Here is an 18968-nt window from a genome sequence, read left to right on the forward strand (position 1 = left end):
TGATTTCTGAACTCTTAAAATTTTATGAATATGAACTTGTTTTCTTCGCATTATTTGTTATTTCAGCCATTTCTCTTTTTCTGCAAATAAATGCTCTAAATAACAATATTTTTATTTTTATTTGGGATAAATGTTGTTTGTAGTTTATAGAATAAAACAACAATGTTCATTATACTCAAACATATACCTATAAATAGTAAAATCAGAGAAACTGATTCAGAAACTGTAGATTGAGAGCTGTACATTAGCTGTGCTCCTGTTGGCTGTGCTGAAACTCAGTAAAGATGATTAAGTCTGTATTGCTACACTTGTATCCAGTGCAAACCTGGGTTATCTAACATATTTTCACTACATTTAGTCTTCTTTATAACTGTCACATATAGGCCTGGGGATTCTCCTCCCAACCACCAGAGGTCACTCTCACCAGAATACTGAATGTGGTTCTGCATTAGGCGGCCATTTTGTCTTTGTCCTTGAGCCTTTATAAGGGCAAGCTTGTGTGTGATTCTTTGCAAGGTCTTGTATGTATCTCTGTTAATGTTTGCTGCAAGTCTGAGCCTGGATTTTGTTTATATTTACCTGATCTCTCGTGTTTCTGAACTTTTGGACTGTGTTTTGGATTTTTGCCTTTGGATTACCCTCTTTTGTACTTTTGCTGTGTGTTATATTAAACCTGCACTTGGATCCTATAAACCTGGTCTGCTGGGTCTTTCATGACAGAAGACCTTGCCACTCATGGATCCAGCAGGTTTAGAAGAGCGACTAGCCCGCCAGGAACAAAGACTTGATGAACTGGTTCAGCTAGTTCAAGCTGCTCTACGACCATCTCAACCTACTGAACAACTGGACTCTACAGCCAGCAATGATCCAAGCCAACTTTCATCTACCTCTAACCCCCCTATTGCTGATCCTGGATCCTCTACTGTTTTTATTGCGGTTCCTGAAAGGTATGATGGCTCTCCTGACCATTGCAAAGGCTTTCTAATGCAGTGCACTCTTTATATAAACCACCATCCAGCCCAGTTCCAGTCTGAGGTTGACAAGATACATTTTGTGCTTTCTCTACTAACTGGAAGAGCTAAGGAGTGGGCCACTGCTCTATGGACTAACAATAGTGATGTGTTGCATTCAGAAAGTCGTTTTTATGCTCTTTTTAAATCAGTTTTTGATCATCCTGCTGCTGGACGTGATGTTGGATCACTTCTTTGCGATTTAAAGCAGGGGTCTAAGTGTGCTGCAGAGTACGCTCTCGAATTCAGAACTTTAGCTGCTGGTAGTGGATGGAGTGAGCCAGCCTTGCTGACCATGTACCGCAGAGGATTGCGCCGAGATCTTCAGGCCGAGTTGGTGTGTCGGGGAGACGCCATGTCATTGGACCAGTTTATCCAGACGTCTATTGCCCTGGACAGTCTTCTGTGTGAAAGAAGAAGACTCCGAAATACTCAAATGGTATACCCATTTCCTGTACCCTCTAGTTCAGAGCCTGAGCCCATGCAAATTGGAAGGGCTCACTTGTCCTTAGAGGAACGGCAGCGGAGACTGCGAGACCGGCTTTGTTTGTACTGTGGCCAAGCAGGCCATATGCGTTCTTCCTGCCCTGTACGTCAGAGGTGAGTGAAAAAGTTTCTTGCCTATTTGAAAACAAACAAATGCTATTACGTGTCAGTGTTTGGTGGTGTTCAGAATCTTTTTCTCTTTCAGCGCTAGTCGATTCTGGAGCAGCTGGTAATTTCATGGACGTTGGACTGGCTCGAAAACTTCAGATTCCACTCAACACCTGTCATACTCCTCTGAGCATCAAGGCCCTGGATGGACGTCCACTGGGTGATGGCTCAGTCACCAAAACTACAACAAACCTGAAACTCAAAGTAGGTCTGTTCCATGAGGAAACTCTAACCTTTTTTGCCATAGACTCTCCTGACCATCCCATCATACTAGGCTTCCCCTGGCTTTCCAAACATGACCCCTCAATCTCCTGGAGAAACTGTGACATTGTAAAATGGAGCGACTTTTGTTTAGCTAATTGTTTATCTCTACCTTGTTTTTCCACAAAAATTGAAAGCCCTCATGTTGACACCACAGACTCTATTCCCCCTGAGTATCTTGATCTAGCAGAGGTATTTAGTAAGAGTAAGGCCTCTCAATTACCCCCACATAGACCATGGGACTGTGCTATAGAGCTTCTGCCAGACACCTGCCCACCCAAAAGCAGGATATATCCCCTCTCTCAGCCAGAGACGATAGCTCTAGAAAGTTACATTGACGAAGCTCTTAAGTTGGGCTATATCAGGCCATCCACTTCTCCTGCAGCTGCAGGTTTTTTCTTTGTAGAAAAGAAAGATGGTGGATTAAGGCCTTGCATTGACTATAGAGGCCTAAATGCTGTAACAGTTAAGTACCGTTATCCTCTCCCTTTGGTGCCAGCAGCCCTTGAGCAGTTACGTCATGCCAAAATTTTCACCAAGTTAGATTTGCGCAGCGCCTACAATTTAATACGTATACGCAAGGGGGACGAATGGAAGACAGCTTTTATCACCACAAGAGGTCATTATGAGTATCTAGTTATGCCATATGGTCTCTCGGGCGCCCCCTCCGTTTTTCAGGCTTTTGTTAATGAGGTTTTGAGGGACATGATTGATCGATGGGTCATTATATATATCGATGACATCTTAATCTACTCCGCTACCCTGTCTGAACACATCAATCACGTCAAGCAAGTTCTGCAAAGGCTCCTGCACCATAGCTTGTTTGTCAAGGCAGAAAAATGTGAATTTCACAAGGACCAGATTTCTTTCCTTGGATATAACATTGATGCCAATGGTGTAAGCATGGATCAAACGAAGGTCAGTGCAGTAGTCAACTGGCCTCAACCTAAAAATGTCAAGGAATTGCAGCGTTTTTTGGGGTTTTCAAATTTTTATCGAAGATTTATTCGTGGTTTCAGTTCTGTTGCAGCCCCCCTGACGTCTTTGCTGAGAGGACAACAGAAAACTCTGAAGTGGACTGAGGAAGCCTCTGCTGCCTTCACTGCTCTGAAGAAACATTTTGTCTCTGCACCAGTTCTTCGGCACCCAGATCCATCTCTCCCATTCGTGGTTGAAGTGGATGCTTCTGAAACCGGAGTGGGAGCGGTGTTATCTCAACACTCAGGTATGCCACCCAAATTACATCCATGTGCCTTTTTTTCTCGGAAACTAACCCAGGCAGAAAGAAACTATGATGTAGGCAACAGAGAATTGTTATCCATGAAGGCGGCATTTGAGGAATGGCGGCACTGGTTGGAGGGTGCTCAACATCCATTCCTGGTGTTGACGGATCACCGTAATTTGGAATACCTGAAGACAGCCAAACGACTAAATTCACGGCAGGCCAGGTGGGCTTTATTTTTCACTCGCTTTGATTTCACAGTGACATACAGGCCAGGCTCTAAGAATACCAAAGCCGATGCTCTCTCTCGAATCCATGGACCTGAACCCGTCCAGAAAAATGAGAACATTCTTCCCTCCTCCATTGTCATAGCTCCTATACAGTGGGATATTATGGATGAAGTTCTACAGGCACAGCAAACCGACCCCAGTCCAAGCACCTGTCCAGCTGAAAAGACGTACGTCCCTTCCAGTGTGCGCAATCATCTTTTACACTGGATCCACACCACCCCGAGCTCTGGACACCCCGGCATTCAACGTATGACCGATCTGGTAAGCAACAAATTTTGGTGGCCATCTCTGAGGAATGATGTCAAAAATTTTGTCAATGACTGTTCTGTTTGTGCTCAATCTAAATCTCCTAGGCAACTTCCAGCTGGCCATCTGGAACCCTTGCCTATCCCTAACCGACCTTGGTCACATATAGGTATTGACTTTATTACGGATCTGCCAGCCTCTCAGGGTTTTACTACCATTTTGGTTATCATTGATAGATTTTCTAAAGCATGTCGCCTTGTTCCTATGACCAAATTACCTACTGCTTGGCAAACAGCTGAGGCCCTTTTTCAGTATGTATTCCGTTACTATGGTTTGCCAGAGGACATTGTCTCTGATCGTGGCACTCAGTTTACGTCTCATGTCTGGAAAGCATTCTGCTCATGTCTCAACATCAATGTCAGCCTGACCTCTGGGTATCATCCTCAAGCTAATGGACAGGTCGAACGTCTCAACCAAGAAATTGGTAGGTTCCTGCGCTCATATTGCAGTAGGTCACAAAATGATTGGAGCCGCTACTTGCCATGGGCCGAATATGCTCAAAACTCCTTAAGACATTCTTCTACTGGTCTAACACCTTTCTAGTGCATTCTAGGTTTCCAGCCACCATTCTTTCCATGGACAGGGGAACCAAGCAATGTGCCGGCAGTTAATGACTGGATGCGGAGAAGTGCACAAACCTGGGAGGAGGCCCATGTCCGCCTACAGAGGGCGGTGCGCCGCCAGAAGTTTCACGCTGACAAACGCAGAAGGACAGCTCCCACCTTGTCACCAGGCCAGATGGTGTGGCTTTCCACCCGGGACCTCAGGCTCAAGCTTCCATCCAAGAAGTTAAGTCCTCGTTTTATAGGTCCATTTAAGGTGTTAAGGCAAATATGCCCTGTATCTTATCGTCTAGACTTGCCAGCTACATATCGCATTTCGCCTACATTCCATGTCTCTCTGTTAAAACCTGTTTCCTCTACCTCCCAGGTCCCCGGGCATGTGTCGGAGCCTCCTCCCCCTCTTGATGTGGAGGGCTCTCCTGCTTACAGTGTTAGGGCGCTCTTGGATTCCAGGCGCCGTGGCCGGCGGATGTTCTATCTGGTGGACTGGGAGGGGTACGGTCCTGAGGAGCGCTCTTGGGTTTCCGCTGACGACATCTTGGATCCGTCTTTGATCACGGATTACCACTTGGCAAACCCAGGTCGTCCTGCTCCCAGGCCCAGAGGTCGACCCCGGCGCCGGGGTGTTTTGGCGTCGGAAGCCGCCCGTCAGGGGGGGGGGGGGGGTTCTGTCACATATAGGCCTGGGGATTCTCCTCCCAACCACCAGAGGTCACTCTCACCAGAATACTGAATGTGGTTCTGCATTAGGCGGCCATTTTGTCTTTGTCCTTGAGCCTTTATAAGGGCAAGCTTGTGTGTGATTCTTTGCAAGGTCTTGTATGTATCTCTGTTAATGTTTGCTGCAAGTCTGAGCCTGGATTTTGTTTATATTTACCTGATCTCTCGTGTTTCTGAACTTTTGGACTGTGTTTTGGATTTTTGCCTTTGGATTACCCTCTTTTGTACTTTTGCTGTGTGTTATATTAAACCTGCACTTGGATCCTATAAACCTGGTCTGCTGGGTCTTTCATGACAATAACTAACAACTTTTTTAAACTTTGCATTTAAGACATTTTATGACAAAAATAAGACTTTTTTCTTAGTTGAATGAATGAATTCAAGCCTTTTACATGTTTTACTGATCCACAGACACTCTAAAGTAAAATAAACAAGAATGTTAGAAATTACACACAGTTACATCCAAGTCAGCAAGTAATGTACTCTGATCTGCCTGACTAAATGTGAATGTGGTGTAATTCAATTAAATTAAACTCAAGTGTTTGTGTGTGTGTGCGTGTGTGTGTGTCCGTGTGTGTGTGAGGACTGATGTTCAGATCAGGAGTGTAATTTAAGTATTTGTAAAGGCTCCTCCCCCAGAGGCCCCGAGCTCCTGCAGCAGCAGTGTGTTCACTTTTACCCACACACACACACACACACACACACACCTCTCCTCCTCCAGACTGCTTTTGCTTTGAACTCGGCCATGTTCACTTAAACCACAGTTCAAAGCTCTCCCAGCGGCCGGCGAGTGTGTGTGCGCCTGGAAGCATGGATGTTTTGCTAACATTGTGAGTACCAGGTGTATCATATCATAATTTGTCAGTTTGTGAAGACGTTTTGATGCTACGCACAATTTCGAAGGCTTTCTTACCAAAATTGGTACCTAGTTATAAAATCTAAAACAGGGAAATCATTTGCTTAGGTAACTTAGGTTAGGGTTAAGAATAGAATAAATTACCTACAGTTATTGTTATGTGAACAGAAGGTCTTCATAATAATAGCAAAACCATTGTGTGTGTGTGTGTGTGTGTGTGTGTGTGGAACTGTATCTGCAATACAGGAGCAATGAGGCTCAAGGTTTTACCTTTCTCCTTTAAACCACGGCACTAAATGAATTAAAGTATTGGGACAGCTGCTCCTTTACTTCACATTTCTTCTGAAATTAAGTGCATTAAAAAGAGTTGGAGTAACTGTATCTACTGTACAGATAAGATTCTGGATTTGAACCATTGCTGTGGGGACTAAATTCAGCCAGAACAGCTAGTGCAGATTTAGTGAGGTTACAATGTTAGATGATCATCCCATATCACCCCTATAACTCCACAACTCATCCAAAGGTAATAAACAGAGCTCAATTTATTTAAAGACTTTAAAGGTCACTGTCCTGTTGCATGACCTGCTGGTGGTTAAAGTTTAGTTTATAGACAGATGCCCTGACATTCTCCTGTAGGGTCTGCTGTTACATTCCACAATTCACTGGCCCAAGCTAACCTGGACGTGAAGCATTTGCACTGGAAGGTGAAATTGTTCTGAGCACAGAGGGTAACCATATTAGGCTGTTTTCCACAAGGACAGGGTTTATCAAACTGGGCTGGGACCAGTTCTCTCAGCATGGTTATCTAACCGTATGGTGGAAGGACTTGAAGACTGAAATATCTCCCTACCAGAGAGCTGGGCCATGCATGGTACAGGCATGGTTGCTAGTGTGCTAAAGCGACGGTAGTGATCTTGGATAAACCTGGTCACTAATGTGCTAACACAGCATAAGCAAAGTGGGAGCAGGACTATAGCTGGGGTGGTACCACCATGTTAGTGATGTTGGACAAGCCAAGTGACCAGGATGTTAATGTCATGATAGCAAGCGTGCTAATGCCACAGTAGCAATGTGGGACTAGGCTAGTAACTGCTGAGAAAACTCACAGTTCTCCAGTTTTCATTTAGTTAGTACACTGTTTCACAAGTTTACAAGCAGTAATGAGATCGGACAATACTACCACCCCCATGTTTCGCATTACTTGACTGTTTTCTGGATGTTGTTAGATTTATTTTCTTTATTTTATGTTTTAAAAAATTCTGGTAACATCAGTGCCACATCACTTGTGTCAATGTTTTAATTTTTATTTTTGGGAATGTTCCTTGCAACGTTTCCATAATGTTAGTGTTCATCTAGCTAGAAACGTTCGGGGAAAAACTTTCTAATAACATTGTAATGCAAACCATAATTAAGTCACAAGTTTTAGAATCTCTGACACATTATTTCTGTAATGTTACAGGCTAACCTTACTGGAATCTTTTTAAAAATTCTTTTAAAATGTTCTGTTTGTGCCAGGATGCTGTAGTTGGATAATTGCAATAATTTTGATGAATGTAGCGGATGTATTTCATGTAATTCATCTGGATTCATCCCGCACATGTGCTGTATGTGACTGTAATATGGAATTAGTACCAGAAAGTCTTCCTCAGAGCAGCAGAACTCCCTGTCAGAATCCCCTGTCAGAACCGCCTGTCCTGTGTTCTGATCTGATTCCTGCTCTGGAGAGTCTAATATCAGACAGACAGACTGTCTCGCCCCATCATACGCTTCACCCAGCTGTCCGTCAGCCCAGCGCTCGCCCTTCATCACAGCTCTCATCATCATCACCCGGAGACAGTCAGGATCAGACACATCCCGGACCCGCCTTTACCTGTCTCTCTCTCACTTAACTTTATTATCTGTGTGTCTCCTTCTCTACACTGTTTAAAGTTTTAAAAAAGAGTCATTTTTAAAGTTATGGAACAGTAAATTTACTTTTCTTTACATTTATTTTCTTGCAGTATTAGACTAATTAATTTACAATTATTCATGATGATTTCATAAATATTCAGAAAGCAATGTGTACTATTTACCTTTCTTATCATAAGATATTTTCAAACATGCACAATTTAGATTAGTTCCTGTTACTGATCTGATGAATTCCGAATTTCTCGCACTATAAAGGTAAACGTAATATCGTTTAATTTTGCCAAAAATCTTTAGTGCGCCTTTTAATCAGATTATGTATGAATTTTACCAGTCAGATTTTAAAGGTGCAGGAAAGCCACTCTGCTGAAGTGCAGCATTATACAGTAGTTTCAGTTTAGTTCTCTAGCAGTATTAGCATTAGCTGCTAAGCGCTAGCCATTCGGCCGCTCAGAGTTGAGTATTATCAGCCTGTAGTCTGATGCTAACCCCAGCTAGCACTGCTAAGCCTTTGGCGATTCAGAGGTGAGTATTATCGGCCTGTAGTCTGCTGCTAACTTCAGCTAGCACTGCTGGAGCAGCTTTAGCATTACTCAATAAGCACTAGCCTTTGGCCATTCAGAGGTGAGTATTATCAGCCTGTAGTCTGATGCTAACTCCAGCTAGCACTGCTGGAGCAGCATTAGCATTACCCGTTAACCGTGCTAACCATTCGGCCATTCAGAGGTAAGTATTATTGGCCTGTTGTCTGCTGTTAATCCCGGCTAGCACTGCTGGAGCAGAATTAGCATTACCTGCTAAAACCGCAATAACCATTTGGCTATTCAGAGGTGAGTATTATCAGACTGTAGTCTGCATGTTAACCATGTTAAAACAAGCTACATGGGACAACCACTAGCTCATATTGCCCTGGTTTACCGGAACACAGTGTTCCTCAGTGTAGCTCTGTCGGTGAGCAGTTAGACGGCATAAGTGGTTACACACAGCCTCTAATGCTAACGCTCCAGCCTTGTCTGACCCATATGAAATGTTTTTTTAAGAATTTTTGTTTAGTTAGCTTAGATTTACAGGTCTCGCCACCCAGCGGTGAGACCAGCTGAATTAGGAGGAAAACATGGCTACACCCCTGTTCCTTACTACTGTCGCCTTAAAATGCACCTTATAATCTGGTGCTCCTTGTGTATGAAATTAGACCAGATAATAGACGTTTATTGATACTGTGCCTTATAATATGGTGTGCCTTATAGTGCGAAAAATATGGTAAATATAATAGATAGTGAACAGGCAGATTATCTGAGGTTCCTGTAAGAGTCTCTACAGCTCTCAAAGTTCCCAGTATGTAAACATCTTATTTAACTTATTTAATTTATTATATATATATATATATTTAAAAACAGGTAATACATGTATTCCATTCATTAAGACACTCGTATCAGAGCCACACTCACATTGGCTGCCAGTTGGGACGTCAGGGTGGCGACCTTTTCCTGGGAGGCGTCCAGCTCCCGCCGCAGCTTTCTGATTTGCTGTTAAAAAAGAGAGATACAGATATTGATTAAAAAGATCTTGATTCTATTAAAAATAATGAATTCAAATTCCAAATAAATACAAAAACTTTGATTACAAAACATCAACTTATTTACATACAATGTATTTAGATTTTAAAGCAATTACATGAAATATATATAGTCTAATCTGCAAGGCTACAAAAAATGAATAAAATTTAGAATGAAAATTTAATTCATTTATTAATTCAAAATACATCAAAACCCTGATATCAAAAATGGGCTTTTATACAATGTATTTTGATTATAATGCAAAATATGTTTATTTTGATCAAAAAAATATTGAATTCCACTGTATGAAATTCAAAAACATTCAAAATAAATATAAAAAATGTAGCTGACAAAAACAGGGCCTGAAATTATGTATTTTAATGCATCACTGCACCAAAATTCTACTATTTTGGTACAAATCTTTTGCTAAACTGAATATGAAATTAAGTTGTAACACATGTTTGATACATTATACCAAGCTGTATCAAACACTCAATCACTGTAAATGCTAACATAATTAAAACACATCGTAAAATGCTATGCTATTATATTATTGCTCTGAGTGTAAACAGAAAACCGTACCGTAGTATTTCGGACTGTTTGTCCCTTGATTGAAAAGAAAAGAGTACAATAAACAATTAACTCTATGTTGCACGCTGATGTGAAAAAAAGTTATCATGACAACAATGCAACACATTCATCAACTGAAAAAATGCAGATTATTATATTATATTTATTATTACATGAAAAATGTATTGGAACTCATTAGTCAAGAATACACAGTACATCTTAATAGCTTTATATGCTAAAAATGCTGATATTAGTAACATGTATGTATATTAGTAATATGTGTGTGTATACACTCGTTGACAAAAATAATAACACCCCAAAAAATTAATTGATGTGATGAACTGTATATTAGAGTGATTATATCATTTTTATTTAGTCTATTGGGGAAAACTGTACAATATAAAGAAGGTTGTAGTAAACCTTTTCTGAATTGGTGTTAAATCTGGCAACCGGGCAGACCTATGAAGTGTTGTAATCTGGTGAAGGCATTCCTGGAAAATCCTTGCTGTGTGTGGATGAACACGGTTCTGCTGATAATTTCCAGAAGCCATGAGAGGCAACATATTAAACCTGACATCAGATCCTTGATTCATCACTAAAAGCAATATAAGTCTAGTCTAAAATGTCTTTAAGAGCGATGTAGAGGCATGTCTAGCAGCCAGTAATCTCTCATTAGGAGGTACACTACCTAAAAGAAGCCTATGAGAGCCTTTTTATACAGCAGCAGTAGAAACTTTTTATGTCCTCTTGTGGCAAAGGCATGCCTAGGATTTCAGGAAGTTTTTTTTGTCAATGAGTGTATAAGTAATAATATTATAATAAAGCATTAATAAAGGTGTTAGTAAAAGGTTAATAAGATCTGAAGATGACTGTTGGTGCATTTAGTAGGAGGCCGTTTAAATGAAAGCAATGCAACATAGAGTTGAACTGTTTCTGTTGCCTGGCTTTAATCCAACTGATCTACATGACGGTCATGTCACCGTCTGATCTCCATCTGGATTAGTATTCAACACACACACACACACACACGCACACAGAGATACCAGCAGGGGGCGTACCTCAGAGTGGGCCTTCTCCTCAGTCTGGAGGGGGAAATGACACATCAGAATAATCAGACAAATATAGATTAATCTCAAATCCAATCACCCCCATCACCCAGACCTACACACCCGCTTCCATTCAGACCCAACACTGAGACTCCACACACATTAACACAATACAATCCCACAGATCAGATTAACCCATGTCCATGTTACATTAACACAGAGCAGAATAACACAGGTCAGATAATCACAGGTCAGATTAACTCAGGTCAGATTATCATAGGTCAGGTTATTACGGGTCAGATTAACTCGGGTCAGAAAAACTTGGTTTAGATTAAACCACATCTTTTTACCACAGATCAGATTAACCCATGTCCATGTAACATTAACACAGAGCAAAATAACAAAGGTTGCATAAACCAAGTCCAGAGTAAGTAAATCCAAGGTCAGATTATCACAGATAAAATTAACTCAAGTCAAATTAACAGACGTCAGACAAACTTGGGTCAGATTAACCCATGTCATATTACCACAGGTCAGATTAACCCTTGTCCATGTCAGATTATTGCAGACAAACCTGGGTCAAATTAACCCATGTCCTATTACCACAGGTCAGATTATTACAGTTCAGACAAACCTGGGTCAGACTAACCCATGTCATACTACCACAGATCATCTTAACCCATGTTCGTGTCAGATTATAGCAGGTCAGATTAACACAAATCAGACTAACACGTCAGATTATAATACTGTTCCGGAGGACGTCCATCACCAGTTTAAAGGAGAAGTTGGGTGAAAAATCAATGAACACTGTTGATTCCTGACACTAGATTCAGTCAATCAGCCAAAACATGTCTGGTACACTACATGATCAAAAGTATTGGAACACATGCTAATCCACTGTTTTACTGATGTTGGAGTAACTGTCTCTGCTGTACAGAGAAGACTTTTTACTACATTCTGGTGCATTGCTGTGAGAATTTGGTTGCATTTACAAATAAGAAGGATCAGGTCCGGATGTTTGGTGTCAATAGGTCCAGGTTTATATATTTTTTCTGTCCTATTTTATTGGCCTATTTTATTGGCAGTACTTCTTTTCTAGTCTGTAGTAAGATGTGTAAACTGAATGCGAATTAAAGTAGCTGTGAGAAATGCGTTTATTAGAATGGTTGTATATTGTATCTAGGATGCTGGAAGACAGTTGTCAGAAAATATCAGGTGGTTGCTAGGGTCTTTTTTGTTGTCACTGTGGTGTTTTGTAATTGCCTGTATGTTGCTAGGCAGATGTTAAGGTGTTGCTAAAATATCGCTTGATTGTTGTTATGGTGTGGTTATGCAGGGTGTTGTTGAGATGGGAGATGAGACAGTTTAGGCCCAGTAAGCATTATTAGCATTGTTAGCTTAGCATCTCCTGCTGTAAAGGAGCTTATATCAGATAATCAACATGACTCGACTGATTGACTGACTGAGATCAGTAAATCACTGAACTTCTCCTTTAATATAAACCTCTTCCACCTGTTAGTATCTGATATATGCTGATCAGTGATTGGACAGTGAGAGTACCCGCTCGTTAACAGTTGTACAGGTAAACAGACAGGTGTTTAAACACAGAGAGCTGCTGGTATTAATGCCCTTTACCTTGCCCAGATAGCAGAGCACCTGTAAGTAAGAGTTTAGGCAAATTGAACTTTACTCTCTAATAAACTTCACACTGGATATTAATATTATTAAACCATGTAATATTGCAACATTTTTTTCTTCTTTTTCTTCTTTTTATCATTGTTCTTATATCTAGTTTCTCATGCTCAAACTTTTTGTTTTAGTTAATCAAATTGCAAGCTATAAATAAAATAAAATAATTTAAAAATGTGTTTTAATGAGTTATCTAGAAACGTCCACACACTGAAAACACCAAAAGGGAATTACAGCGCTAAAGTGAAACTCGAGGGTCACTGAAGTCTAAAATAAAATCTAATCCTCAAAATCTAATATTATTACAGCAATTTATACTGAACTTATTCATGCTGTAGTTCTGATATTCTGAATAATACTCACCGCAGAGTACAGGGAGGAGGTGCTGGAGACCAGAGACAAAGACGATCCATGAACTACAGAGGGAGACATAAAGCAAAATATTAATAAGTAACTGCAAATAAGCATATCGTTTTTTCAAAATATTAATAAATAATGTTACAGCAAGAGTAAATCACATTAAACATACATAACACACAGCTGAAATAATACTTCACATGTCACAGGACAGGAACGAGTGTTATGTTCCATAACCTAAAACTAGATTAGACACAGCAGTGCTGCTGGAGTTCTTAAACACCTCAGTGTCACTGCTGCACTGAGAATAGAGCACCAACAGTGTCCTGTGGGCTGTGTCCTGAGGGCAGTGTCCTGTGGGCTGTGTGCTTTGTGCAGAATTCAAAGTTTGTATAGGTGTGGAATACCACTGATTGGGATGTACCTTCATCAGTACTGTCCCGGAATGATCCAGACCGGCTCATGGCCCGCGGTCGCTCCTCTAGTGAGGTGGCACTGCCGCCCAGCGCCCGCCCGTCAGCAAACAGCTCAAACCGGTCCTGCTCTGGAATACTGTTCGACCTGCTCATACTGCCACTGCACAAAGGAAACTGCGACATACTGGTGGGGCTCACTGGAGGGTAAAACACACACACACACACATACACATTAGTAGCAATTCTGCAGAGTTGAAGAGATAATATGGAAACAAAGACTGCAGTGGTATTTTATGTAGTAGTTTATAGTAGTTTAGAATGAAAGTTAAAGTGGTGGGATTCACTCAGCATACACAGATTATAGAAGCAGCATTATTATAGAGGTCTTTAGTTATAGTTGTGTTTAGAGAATGTACACAGATTAGATAAGTGGAATCTTTATGGTGTTTAGCTACAGTGTTGTTTACTTATAGCATTATTTGGTGAATGTACACAGGTTAGAATAGTGGTATTTTGTGGTGTTTAGTTACAGTGTTATTTAGTGAACGTACACAGGTTAGGGTGGTGTGATTTTGTGGTGTTTAGTTATTTGGTGAATGTACACAGGTTAGAGTAGTGGTATTTTGTGGTGTTTAGTTATAGTGGTGTTTAGTGAATGTACACAGGTTAGAGTAGTGGTATTTTGTGGTGTTTAGTAACAGTGTTATTTAGTGAACGTACACAGGTTAGGGTGGCGTAATTTTGTGGTGTTTAGTTATAGTGGTGTTTAGTGAACGAACACAGGTTGGAGTAGTGGTATTTTGTGGTGTTTAGTTATAGTGTTATTTAGTGAATGTACACAGGTTAGAGTAGTGGTATTTTGTGGTGTTTAGTTATAGTGGTGCTTGGTGAACGTACACAGGTTAGAGTAGTGGTATTTTCCTGCACTGGTTCCTGTAGATCCTGGGGGAGAGAGTGGGCTTCCTGTATCCTGCAGTCCTCCAGTGGAGTGAGAGCGCAGCCACTCCTTCCCTTCATCATGGGATGTCTGTCTGGAGGAGGGAGGGTGTCTGACAGAGAGAGACCATTCAGTTTTAGAAAATAACAAATAATAATATATCATAAACAACAAAAATAATATAATACTATAAATTGTGTTCAGCATCCATTATTCATTTTCTTGTATCTATTATAAATTATTCGGCACCCACTACAAATTATTTAGAACATATTCAGGGCCTGCTAAGTATTACTCAAAGTCTTCTGTCAGTTTCCACTATTAATTATTTACTACCCACTACAAATTATTCAGTATGTACTATTAATGATTTACTTTCCATAATCAATCATTTGTCTACTTTGTATTATTAAAATGATTTAGTAACAACTACACATTATTATTAGTATTTATCATGAATTAATCAGTATACACTGTGACTTATCCACTATGTACCTTACAGTAATGTGTAATTCTTACAGGCCTGAGACAATTTAGACATTTCTGCAAACAAATTATTAATTGAAATGTAAAAGAATAAAAAGCTGTGGGTGCATCTGCAGACGTCTGATTGGTTGTTTGAATATGGTTAGATGTTAAAACTCTGTAATGTATTCTCTGATGTACAGACCTGTAATGCTGCGGAGGCTTATCTCAAACCTTAAAACGCAATTCACTATAATCCCCCCGAGCGGCTAATAGAGTTCACCTTCATCACCAACACTGCTGACCAACGCAACGCTAACACACACACACGCACACACACACACACATACACACTGGCGCTGCCACTTCTAAAGCTTTCGTTCTCTCTCTGATTGCGGTTGATCATTCCATTCATCACGAACAGTGTGTAATTGCCTGCTGTGTGTAGGTGTGAGAGTGTGTGTGAGAGAGAGAGAGTGTGTGTGTGTGTGTGTGTGTGTGGGTGAATGTGCCATGCATACAAAAAACTACTTTAAAATCCATTTTTAATATGACAAAATGTACCACTGTCTAACAGTAGCTGCAGCTTTACAGGAAGCTCTGCTGATTCACTTCATTCCCACAAACTACTGTGGCGCTTAAGTAAACAAAACAAAACAATTTATTTCAAAGTTAAAAGCGCTGGATGTTAATCTACACTAATTTCTCTCCTAAAAACTGTTTATTTGGGTGAGTAAAGTGCTTCTGTTTATTTACAGTAAGCTTAGAATAGCAATATTTTCATCAACATGGTATTTTCATCAACTGGTTAGCAGCAGTGCTAGCCACTCTTAGCAGCGCTTAGCACTAGTAAATTCTGTCTGAAGGCACTGCCTGCTATCAGATAGCGGTTTGTCCCACATAGCTTGTTTTAACACAGTAAACTCACAAACTACAGTCTGATAATACTCCTCTCTGAACAATGAAAGAGCTAGCACTGTGATTAATGCTAATATTAGCGGCTAATGCTAATACTGCTCCAGCTACTTCACTGAAACTCCTTTATAAAGAATTCAGAGTGACTTTACTGCTCCTTACATTCTGACTGGTAAAATGCATACATACAGTAAGGCACCGGGATTATAAGGCGCACTGATGATTTTTGGGAAAATTAAAGGAATTCTGTTCAGTCGTACTAGAACGTTGGTTATTTTTAGTGAACCAGTCCACGCTTGCACCAGTTTTAGTGGAATACGATATAGAATACATCATCAACAGAAAGTGTTACAAAATGGAAGAATGTACTAATCTTTGGTTCCAGCTGGTTGTTAAATATGGTTCAGGTTAAAGAACATATTTTTGTTGAAATGCGCAGAATTGTTCAATATAAAGTGTGCAAACGTTGGTGGGAAAGGGCTGTTAGTAGGGTATGAGCTTCAATTTCCATTACTTAGCTATGCATAAGCTGCAATTACTATGTTCTCCTCATAGCTCTAGTGGTAACTGCTTGGAAATAAGCTTTCACTATTCTTTAGCTTCCATTTTTTAGCTTAACATATGCTTTCATTATAAAGCTTACTAGGGTTTTTAGCTACATTAGCCTTATAGCTCCAGTGCTAACTTTAATTAGTGGTGAACAAGCTTCCATTATCTGTTAGCTTCCATTAGTTGAATATACTCTTGTACTGCTTGTTAGCTGCATTAGCCTCATAGCTATAGTGCTAAAGGCTAAAATGTATTTACACTTAAAACATTAGTAATACAACATTTCAGAAATGACACACACTTTCACATAATAATCCTGCTCAGAATGAGGGGAAGTGAGTAACATACAACAGCACACAGATTAACAGAGGTTTCAGATCAGACTAGATTAGTACCTTAATCCCTTCTTGGGCAGAGTGTTTCTGTCAAGAGTCATGCTGATAAACAGAGAAAACACAACACAGTGAGTAATACACACACACACACACACACGCACACTTGCAGAGATTAAACATCACAGTTATTATCTTTCATAATTCAGATTCTCAGAGGTCAGAGTAACATTTATCAGTTTAATCGTCTAAACGTTAAATGAGGCAAAATGCAAAAACATTTTTTTGTGTGTAAAACCATTTAGTTACCTAAATGTTAAAAAAGGGTTTTCATTTAATTTTGCTAATGTTCTAGTTTTTCATTTCTACCCCTCACAATTAGATTTTTTTCCATTTTGCATCTTACAGCAAATATCTGATGGAATAATCCAACCTACTTTTGTTATGAGACACAAAAAACATCTGTTTTTGAGGGGCAGAAATAAAAAAAGAAAAAATAGATAAAACCTCATTTCCCTCTGTATTTTCTGTTAATCAATTTAACCTCAAACAGTCCCCAGATAGCAAAAGGACATTGATCTCCAACATTAGAATTGGTTTATTTGTGCACACTGATTTTATATTGATTCAACACTGAATCAATGGTATGGTTTTGTATAAATGCCATTTATGTTTATACAGCTTTGGAGAAAAATGAAGAGATCACTTCAGTTTCTGAATCAGTTTCTCTGATTTTGCTATTTATAGATTTATGTTTAAGTAAATAAACAATGTTGTTTTATTATATAAACTACAGACAACATTTCTCCCAAATTCCAAATAAAAATATTGTCATTTAGAGCATTTATTTGCAGAAAATGGGAAATGACTGAAATAACAAAAAAACTCAAATAATGCAAAGAAAACTAGTTCATATAATCATAAAGTTTTAGGGGTTCAGAAATCTTTATTATTTAGTGGAATAACCCTGGTTTTTATTCACAGTTTTTATGCATCTTGGCATGCTCTCCTCCACCAGTTTGACACACTGCTTTTGAATAACTTTATGCCTTTACTCTTGGTACAAAAATTCAAGCAGTTCAGTTTGGTTTGATGGCTTGTAATCATCCATCAGGTTTTCAATTAGGTAAAAATCAAAGAAACTTATCATTTTAATTAGTCTCTCATTTTTTTTCTAGAGCTGTGTAATGATATTTGAATGAAACACCTTTACTTTAAAAAGCAATGCAAGTGTAGATTTAGAGCCTCAACCATTCAAAACCACTTTAAATGAAAGCTGATTAGTGTCAGAATTTTAACACTAACCAATTCCTATTATGCAGTGTTGCATAAATAATAGGCTGTTTTAAGCTTGTTTTTTTCCTCATCACGCTTTTAGGATGTAATGAAACCAAAAAATAATGTTCATTCAATGTTCTTTGCTATCAGGGTCAGAAAAGTATAGTGTTGAATGTTAAACTGACCAAGAGACCATAATACACTAATTATCTACAAAACTCGTCATGGTGTGAACCGAGTGATTCAGAGTGAGTGGAGTTCCCCTTTAAGCACATGAATACATTTAAAGGAATATTTAACTTATTGGACCCCCGCATGCAGGCATGCTGATGGTGTTTTGGGTGTAGGTGTGGCTCACCCCTCTGAGAGAGTGGACTTGACACTGCCAGTGCGGGTGACCTTGGGGGCGTGGTGGTGGTGGTGTGGCAGTGGCAGGTCAATGGACTCGGAGCTAGTGTGGAGGCTGGTCAGACTCTGGCAGCTCAGCGTCTCTTTGCTGCCGGCCGAGGAGCTGCTGAGGGTGGGGGGCCAGGGCCGGGCGTTTGATGGTAGGGAAAGGGCGGAGGCGGGGCTAGAGGCGGGAGAGTCCATGCCGGGCTCCGGTGTCCGCCCCCCACTGTGTACCCCCGTACTGCTGCCCATGCTGCCCGTGCCCGAGGAGGGCGAGTCTAGGCTGGGCTGGCGGGCGAGCGTGCCGTGAGGACTGCCCAGAACAGACGGGCACTTCCCAGAGTCCGGCGTTCCTGGAGAACTCGGCTTACTGCTCGCTTTACTACCAAACAACCTGAGAAAAAGAGAGAGAAAGAACACAAATAAACATACAAATACATTTGTAGCACTAAGCTATCAACAAAGGGTACCACATCAACCACCTGCAATGCCATACCAACCATCTAACAACATCCTAGCGAACACTAAGCAACATCCCTCTCTTTACCACAGCAATCATCTTGTCACACTGAAGCAACACCATATGATCAACCTTGGAAACCACAGCAAACATCTAGCAACACCACAGCAACCAACTAGTTACCATACATTGAAATTATATTACAATCACCTTAGAATACC

The 18968-nt window shown here is 40.3% G+C and overlaps 2 protein-coding genes across 10 annotated transcripts in view; one reads left to right on the plus strand and one right to left on the minus strand.

The window, feature by feature from the left end:
* The window catches only part of rps16 (ribosomal protein S16), a 1145183-nt gene that overhangs the window by 724165 nt on the left and 402050 nt on the right, over positions 1-18968 (plus strand). The window lies entirely within an intron of this gene.
* Positions 1-18968, minus strand: part of nav3 (neuron navigator 3) — a 357961-nt gene that overhangs the window by 25103 nt on the left and 313890 nt on the right. For 5 of the 9 annotated variants that reach the window (XM_022671501.2, XM_022671500.2, XM_022671496.2 and 2 more), the window contains 9 exons: positions 18256-18681; positions 16683-16724; positions 14319-14470; positions 13430-13618; positions 13012-13064; positions 12595-12615; positions 10972-10995; positions 9926-9949; positions 9236-9313 (listed from right to left, as the gene is read on the minus strand). In XM_022671501.2, the coding sequence (XP_022527222.2) occupies positions 9236-9313; positions 9926-9949; positions 10972-10995; positions 12595-12615; positions 13012-13064; positions 13430-13618; positions 14319-14470; positions 16683-16724; positions 18256-18681 (1009 nt within the window). The remainder of the gene's footprint in view (positions 1-9235; positions 9314-9925; positions 9950-10971; positions 10996-12594; positions 12616-13011; positions 13065-13429; positions 13619-14318; positions 14471-16682; positions 16725-18255; positions 18682-18968) is intronic. The other 4 variants (XM_049473912.1, XM_022671497.2, XM_022671498.2 and 1 more) reach the window with 4 other exon arrangements.

This window comes from Astyanax mexicanus, chromosome 2, assembly GCF_023375975.1.
Source record: "Astyanax mexicanus isolate ESR-SI-001 chromosome 2, AstMex3_surface, whole genome shotgun sequence".
NCBI classification, from domain to species: domain Eukaryota; kingdom Metazoa; phylum Chordata; class Actinopteri; order Characiformes; family Acestrorhamphidae; genus Astyanax; species Astyanax mexicanus.